Source organism: Elephas maximus, chromosome 20, assembly GCF_024166365.1.
Source record: "Elephas maximus indicus isolate mEleMax1 chromosome 20, mEleMax1 primary haplotype, whole genome shotgun sequence".
NCBI classification, from domain to species: domain Eukaryota; kingdom Metazoa; phylum Chordata; class Mammalia; order Proboscidea; family Elephantidae; genus Elephas; species Elephas maximus.
In genome coordinates this window covers 38726364-38734677 of record NC_064838.1, presented here as the reverse complement: position 1 = coordinate 38734677, position 8314 = coordinate 38726364, and the positions used below count along the sequence as shown (strand labels likewise).

General features: G+C 46.3%; 1 protein-coding gene across 3 annotated transcripts in view; it reads right to left on the bottom strand.

Moving 5' to 3' along the window:
- Nucleotides 1-359: 359 nt before the first annotated feature.
- Nucleotides 360-8314, bottom strand: part of RBSN (rabenosyn, RAB effector) — a 31797-nt gene continuing 23842 nt past the window's right edge. For all 3 annotated transcript variants that reach the window (XM_049862664.1, XM_049862663.1, XM_049862662.1), the window contains exons 10-12: nucleotides 7610-7712; nucleotides 5803-5907; nucleotides 360-5188 (exon numbers count right to left, since the gene is read on the bottom strand). In XM_049862664.1, coding sequence (XP_049718621.1) covers nucleotides 4037-5188; nucleotides 5803-5907; nucleotides 7610-7712 — 1360 coding nt within the window. In that variant the 3' untranslated portion in view covers nucleotides 360-4036. The remainder of the gene's footprint in view (nucleotides 5189-5802; nucleotides 5908-7609; nucleotides 7713-8314) is intronic.

Sequence of the window (8314 nt, the reverse complement as noted above, 5' to 3'; positions counted from 1 at the left end):
CTGGGTGGTGCAAACGGTTTGAGCTCAACTACTAACCTAAAGCTGGTGATTCGAACCCACCCAGCGGTACCACGGAAGAAAGGCCTAACAATCACCTTTCATTAAGATGACAGCCAAGAAAACCCTACGGAGCAGTTCTACTCTGTAACACATGGGGTCGTGTTGAGTCGGAATCAACTCAATGGCAACGGGTTTGGTATTTGGTTTGGTTTGGTTTTCAGAGCCCAGTGACCTTGATTTTATCTGGAGGTCTTAAACAGACAGGTAACACAGGAGCTGGACTCTCTTCTAACACCAAGATGGTCCATCATTAAGACAGAAGGGAGGGTGATGTTATCTGATGAGACTCACTTATAAGGCATGCACATACACGCGCAACCACTAACATCTGTTATTTTATTTTTTTTGAAAAAGATTCCAATACAAGACCCCAGAGTAGTACATGCAAATTAACAAGCCTCAAACTGACAGTCATTGTCAGATGACTGGCACAATCTCCTATCACGGTCAGCGTCCAGGTAAGAGACCAGCTTCTTGCTTTGAGTCCTGACAGTTAACTATACCAAAGTCCAACCTACCACATGGCCCATGATGACTCAGAGGTACATTTTAGTATCTGAACCACAAAGACACATTGAGCTGCAAGTACAATGAGTAAACGTCATTAGTGTGTTACACAGGGAAAAATACAAACAGGGCATAAGAAGGGAAAAGCTTATTTGCTTCATTTGCTGCATGAATCCCCAGAGTGTCCTCCATATATGATCGATGTCTAGGGAGACCTGCCAACGCCGTATCGAGAACGCCTCATTTGCTGATGAGATGGAGCTGCTTGCCTTGAAGGACTGTAGAAGGACTGTAGGAAGGGTGAAATATCCACAGGAGGTCAGAACTTGAAGTTGTGGTTACAATCCATAGGCCAACTTTTCCCTGCTGTCAGCCCGTCTGTAAATCCAACTTTGTGCCTGGATGAATCCTGGGAAGTGGTACAGCTGAGGGGTAGGAAATTCTAACTCCTGTTGTGACTGTGTTTACAGAAGGATACACCCATGGAAGAATTAAATGGAAGAATCCGTGGAAGAATACAGCCATGAAAAAATTCAATCAAATCAGAGGGATTTGGTTTTAGTTTGGTTTACTGTATCCAGCGAGGTTTTTTAAACATCGTTTTTTAAATGTTTCTTGTATGTGTGTCTCTCAATGCTCTTAGTTACTTTCAGATTGCTACCTGGAGCTGATTTTAGAGAAGAGGTATACTTAGTGAATTAGTCTTAATTGAAATCACCAGCTAATTAAAAGAGATTTATATTCTTGTTAGAAAAGTAATTAAGATGGAAAGCAGTGCTGAGCTTTTGCCACTACCTGCTCTTCAGTGCAGAGTGCCTCCTCTTCACTCAGAAAGGGCAGACTGAGAAGGGAGGGCTGTGCCAACCAGACATGAAACCCTCCAGAATAACAGCAGGAAGGGCGCAGGCCTCGGAAGAATGGAGGCCTGTGCCGCTCATCAGCTTGGGCTGCCTCTGGCTGCCATCTTCCCAAAACCACCCATGACAATTAGCAGCGTTGGCACCTGGCTGACACTAGTAACCCATCTGTATCCTCTGTTTGTGAACAGAATCCAATTGCAAAGAGGTCCTCCATACACCCTCTACCCAACCCCTCATCCCCCTACCCTACTCCAAATATAGGACCTTTTATTCAGCCAAAAGATCCAGTGGGTACTGAAGAAATGTGAATGGTGTGGACAAAAACACAGACTGTTTTTACACCAAGAGGTTTCAGGCAGGCCCAAGAGCAACGCGGTCTTCATCACGATGTAATGGAAAGAATTTCAGCTCTTGCACCAGTAACCAGAGAGTATGATCCAGAGTTAGTTCAGGGGCATAAAGTGACTAGTGGTCAGTTACTGTTCATTAGTAACAAGCACAACTGCAGGAGCTCTACTCAGTACACTTGGGTATCATGATGTCAAATGTGAGGGAAGGGTTATGTTCTTGAAAACCAAAGCACCAGAGCTAAGTTAACAATTTCCCTTTCTGCCCTTAATTGGTGAAAAGTACTGCAGTGCTCCTGGAATTGTCCTGGGTTGTGCCTCTTCAAACATTTCACTTGTTTAAAATCAGTAAAGGTGTGCATCAGGGTTGTATCCTTTCACCATGCTTATTCAGTCTGTCTGCTGGGCAAACAGTCTGAGAAGCTGGACTATATGAAGAAGCATGCAGCATCAGGATTGGCGGAAGACTCATTAACAACCTGCCATATGCAGATGACACAACCTTGCTTGCTGAAAGGGAAGAGGACTTGAAGCACTTACTGATGAAGATCAAAGACCACAGCCTTCAGTATGGATTACACTTCAACAGAAAGAAAACAAAAATCCTCACAACTGAACCAATAAGTAACGGAGAAAAGATTGATGTCGTCAAGGTTTTCATCTTACTTGGATCCACAATCAACGTCCATGGAAGCAGCAGTCAAGAAATCAAACGACATATTGCATTGGGCAAATCTGCTGCAAAAGACCTCTTTAAAGTGGTAAAAAGCAAAGATGTCACTTTGAGGACTAAGGTGCACCTGACCCAAGCCATGGTACTTTCAATTGCCTCATATGCACTTGAAAGCTGGTCAATGAATAAGGAAGACTGAAGAATTGACGGCTTCGAATTGTGTTTGGTGAAGAATACTGAATATACCATGGGCTGCCAGAAGAACGAATAAATCTGTCTAGAAGAAGTACAGCCAGAATGTTTCTTAGACACGAGGATGGCAAGACTCTGTCTCACATACTTTGGGCATGTTATCAGGAGGGACCAGTGCCTGGAGAAGGACATCATGCTCGGTAGAGTGAGGGTCAGCGAAAAAGAGGAAGACCCTTGACGAGCCGGTCTGACACAGTGGCCGCAATAATGGGCTCAAACGCAGCAATGATTGTGAAGGTAGTGCAGGACTGGGCAGTGTTTCGTTCTGTTGTACACAGGGTCACTATGAGTCAGAACCTACTTGACAGCATCTAAAAACAAATACTAAATGTTGTTAAGAAACTATCCCACCAGTGCCCCAGGTCAGGAGAGGATGAACCACAAGGGAAGAAGGCTGACCAACTTGCCCCTGAAAATCATTTTATCTTCTGACTCAAGGAAGCTTCCCCTCCCCCTGACAATGCTCCACAAAAGTTTCCTGATCACCAATTCCTAAATTATAGACTGGGCCTTTGAAAGAGGCCTGGATCAAGTGATTTTGCCAAAGCTCTGAGGGGGATTTCTCAGAGGAAAGACAATCATTCTCTGTCATTCAGTCCTATCAGAGACTCTTCCCTCCTCTTTTGACCAAAATGTTAACCACTCCTGTTTCCTAAAAAGCTCATGATCAGACTCACAATGACAACCCTTGCAATGGGACTTTAACTTCCAAAGAGAGACAACCAAGAACTTAACACGGACAGAGAAACAGACCCTCTCATCTCCATCTCCCTCTTAAAAAGAGGAGCTGGGCTCTCTGTGATCTAAACTATTCCTTTTACAGTAACACCTCCCTCTTTCCATTGTACAAGCAGGATGTACCAAGCATGGCAGAGAAAGCCCCCGGTGAGAGGGAACCCACAACCTAATGGGGACAGACTTCCACCAGAGCAGAATAGTTTAAAGAAGTCCATCTTGTCCACCTTGGCTAAAGGAAGGGCCCAATACAAGGTTGCCCTGTAACACTGCATAATGACCAAAGACCAGGCAGTAACAAATAGGCCCAAGAGGTGCATGGCAACCATTTCTACCCTGGGCTCAACAGAGCTGCATTTAGTTATATTTCAGGAGTGAAAATTGTAAAGTCCCTTCTAAAGGGGAAACTTCCAATTAAAAAAAAGAAAAAAACTGGAAAAGTGGCAGACAAATGCTCATTTTTCCTGTTATAGTTGCCATTATTCAACTGTAGTGGAAATACCTCAAAGTGCATAGCACAAAAGAGCAGATCCCCTCTGCTAACCTGTGGGCATCTTACTTCTCACCCTGCCTCCTTCCCCGTCAACCTCACCAGCCCCCAGTCAGTCAGTGCCCCCCTTCTGCTTGGCCAGAGTGCGCTTCAGCTCCCGCAGGTTCTCCGTCAGCACCTCCACCTCATCCAGGCGGCCGCACTGCTTGGCGTCGAAGATGTACGCCTTGATGTTGTCAATCTGCTGGAGGAGCAGCTCCTCCTCGATGGGCTCCTCACCCTCTGGCCCACTGTCACTGTCCATCTCAAACGGATTGGTAGAGGCGGGCTCCTCGAAGGGGTTGCCGGGAACAGGAGGGCTTGAAGGCCTCTGGGAGTGATGTTCACCTTCCTCATCGAAGGGGTTGGGCACTGGGCCATCCGGGGTAGTGAAGGGATTCCCCGCCACTGCCTCCTCCTCCTCCTCCTCTTCCTCAAAAGGATTGTACTCTTTTGGGATCCGGGCTGAAGGGCCGAAGGAAACCTCTGTAGCAGGAGAGCTGCCAGTGCCCTCCTCTGCCGGGCTGGAGAGATCTTCCTCATCAAAGGGATTTAGGGCAGGCACCTCATTTTGCTGTGACATGGTGCTCCGGAGGAAGAACTCCTGGCTGAGGGCTGGGGGCCCAGAGCACATCCTGATGGGTTCTCCAGCTGAGCAGGGTGAAGACGTCTTGGGAGCTACACTGCTTTTAACTAGGGGAGAGCCTGGGTCCAGAGCATAAGTAAGGTGGGTGCGAGGCTCTCTGCCAGGCTCCAGCTGAAAAGGCCTGACTTCCTGGATGTCTAGGAACTGTGTCCGTGTGTGCAGGGACGTTGCCTGGAACTGCTCCCTTTCTCGTTCCCACTCCCGTTCCTGGAGCATCTGCAGCTGTTCCCGTTGCAGGTCCTCCTCCTCAGCCTGCCTTCGGGACAGCTCAATGGCCTTCTCTGTCTGCTGCTGGTCATACTCATCCTGCAGCTGCCGCAGGTTCTCCTGCAGCGTGCGCATTTCGTCGGTCCGGCCTGCGGCCTTGGCCTGCCTGATGAACGATGTGATGTTGTGAATCTGCTGCAGAAGGGGGTCCGAGTCTTCACCATGGCCCTGGCCTCCTGAGAGCGGGAGCCAGCCCTCAGCCTTCCGCAAGGGGGCAGGGCCCCTATGAAGAGACGCCACCTCCCCATTGGTTGTCCGTGACGCCAGGTCACCGTGCCTTTCCACCAACCTTCGCTGGGATTCTAGGGCAGCCTAGGGAGAAGAAACACAGTCACAGGCCAATAGCAGGTGCTATCCTCAGAGGTCCCTTCTATCCCGTGCTAGCAAGACACCAATTTCCCACCTTAGGACAAACAAGACCAGCTGCTACAACCAAATTATGCTCTTCTGGGGGGTAAGAGGAGTGGCAGACTCTGATTTTCAAAAATAAAATAAAACGAATCACAGTAAGCTAAAGGATGAGATTCACTGGCCATCTACTTTTCTCAAACCTCTGGGGTATGCTACAACTCTATACTAGAGTCTCAAACAATATTAAGTATGCATATTATTTTCTGTTTAATACTGCATATTCCAGGGTGTTCTACAAAGAAAAGAACCCCCTAGCAGCTACATCCTCTGTAGCCTGCATCAGAGGGAGAAGGGCCAATCTGGGCAGGAGAAAATCAGCAGAACCTCTGGAAGAAAAACAAACATGCATTCTGGTTTTTGTAGACCAGAGTGAGGCCAGAATAGAAGGAAATCCAAGCTAGACAATGCAAGAGGTTCTGCTTTCCTGCAGCCTCACAGGACCGTCTGGGACCTGGGAAGGCCTCTGTGCTCTGGAAGCCTGAAGCAGAAGCCAGAGCCAGGATCACCTCACTCACTTGTCTCTCCAGAATCCTTTTCTTCTCCATTTCCTGCTTCCTTTTCTTTTTCAGTTCTTCAAATTGTTCTTTGGTTGGCAGTGACATCAAGCCAAGCAACTTTTCCTGTAGGGAGTCACAGACAAGTTTACACTTAAACCCTTTTGGGGAAAAAAATCAACCACAAGCCTTATGATGAGTCTGTGTCAGCTAAGCTACTACATATTAATTGATGGCCTCAGAAAAGGGCCTAACTAACCCTTGAATCAGGGCAAAGAGTCAACTTCCGAACTATTCCGCCCTTTCCTTATGAAATAACCAGTATCAGATGTCCCAGTTATTCACCTGTTCAAATGTCACCTTCTCGATGAGGCTTTTTCCCTGACAACTTATTTCAGTTTGTAAACCTGCATCCCAGCCCTCCCTATCCCTTCTCCACAGCCCTTTCCCCCATCTTATACACAATGCATTTTAGTTGTTTACCATCTACCCCCTCCCTAAAATATAAGTTTTATAAGAGCAGAAATGTTTGTCTTTTTTGTTCCCTGTAGGGCACCCAGCACCTAGAACATTGCCTGGCACGTGGTAGGCACTCAAGAAATGATTGCTGAATGTAATCACTACTCAGAAGGAGAAAAGGCCTCATTCTCTGCCATACAGTTTAAGGAAACTAGACCAGTAAGACTCTATCTATTAGAACTCTTTGCCAGGGAGGCCTGGAGGTAGTTACCCGCATTTCTCTCAGAAGGGGCGTTCAGAGGTTGAAAGATATAACTCAGCCCTAACCACCTAGGTTTAACCTGACTCTAAGCCATCAGCTGTTAACCAATGCCCTAGGAGGACTTCCTTATGAGTTTGTCCCCAGGAAGAAAAGCTATGTACAAGTATGCCCAGCATGGCAATGCTTATAATAGCAAAATGAGAATCTATCAAATGGCCAACTAAAGGGGGAGGGGTAAATAAAGGACGACAGACACAGTCAAAGCAGTATCCTGTAGCCATTCAAGCAACAGTGATCATGATATAAAACTTAAGGAAAAAAGAGGAGACACGAATGTGTAAATATGTACTAATCATAACTGTTGTTGTTTTTAGGTGCCGTTGAGTCAATTCTGACTCATAGCAACCCTATGGACAACAGAATGAAACACTGCCCAGTCCTGTGCCATCCTCACAACCATTGCCATGTTTGAGCCCATTGTTGTAGCCACTGTGTCAATCCATCTCGTTGAGGGTCTTCCTCTTTTTTGCTGACCCCCCACTTTACCAAGCATGATGCCCTTCTCCAGGGATTGGTTCCTCCTGACAACATGTCCAAAGTATGTGAGACGAAGTCTCACCACCCTCACTTCTAAGGGGCATTCTGGCTGTACTTCTTTCAAGACAGATTTGTTTCTTCTTCTGGCAGTCTGTGGTATGTTTAATATTCTTCATCAAAACCATAATTCAAATACATCAATTCTTCCCCAACCTTCCTTATTCATTGTCCAGCTTTCACATGCATACGAGGTGACTGAAAATACCATGGCGTGGGTCAGGCATACCTTAGTTCTCAAAGTGACATCTTTGCTTTTTAACACTTTAACTAATGTATATAAAAAATGCACTAGAAGAAAATACACTAGAATGTTGAGTGATTATATTTAGATATGGGATTAAAAGTGCTTTTACTTTTTTCTCTAAATGTGGCATAATCCATTTATGGTCTTAAAAAAATAATAAATGTATAAATAAAAAATAAAGAAGCTATTAGCATGGATTCTTTTCTGAGAGGCAGAAGCTCAAGATTTGCCAACTGTGATGTTTACGCCACCACAGGATGGCTTACCTGTACAAAAAGTGTAGCTGAGTATCTGACCATCCGCTGTAGCCGCAAAGTGTTTGGATGTGCTGGAGGGTCCTGGTTCAAGCCTAAGGTTAAGATCTTCTTACTGAATTGAAACAAATACATCAATGTAGGGGCACTACCAGCCTCAGAAACAAGGGTGAACAGTCCCTGGAAGTGGCAGGCTTTCACCGGGAGCGGGGAAGATTTGTGGAGGAGATGGGTTAGTGACGCCACTGGTTTCCTTGAGGACAAAGCCCATTTCTTGCCCTCTGTCTGTACGCAAGGGCCCTAATAGCACAGGGTGCACAACAAACACTGGGTCATCGAGGGACTGACCACATGGGCAGGGCCAGCAGCTGCACACGGTCCAGCACTTAGAAGGGCCTCTGCTTAGTTTAATGCTCTGCTGTCACTGTCTTAAAATTCTCCATTTTTGAACAAGGGCCCTGCATTTTAATTTTGCCCCAGGCCCTGAAAATTATGTTGCATAGATGGACAAAGACTCCGCATCTCAGTTCTCCTTCTCAGTCATTGCACTTTATATAGCTCGAAAGGCTGAATGAACCCTGACAGCCACCCCACAGTTAAAAAGCCACTGCAGACTTGAAGGATGGAGACTAGAGCCTGGGTTTCTACCCTGATGCCAATGCTTTTGCTAGTTGTGGTGCCTTTTATTGCCTATAAAATTGGGGATACTAACCTTAT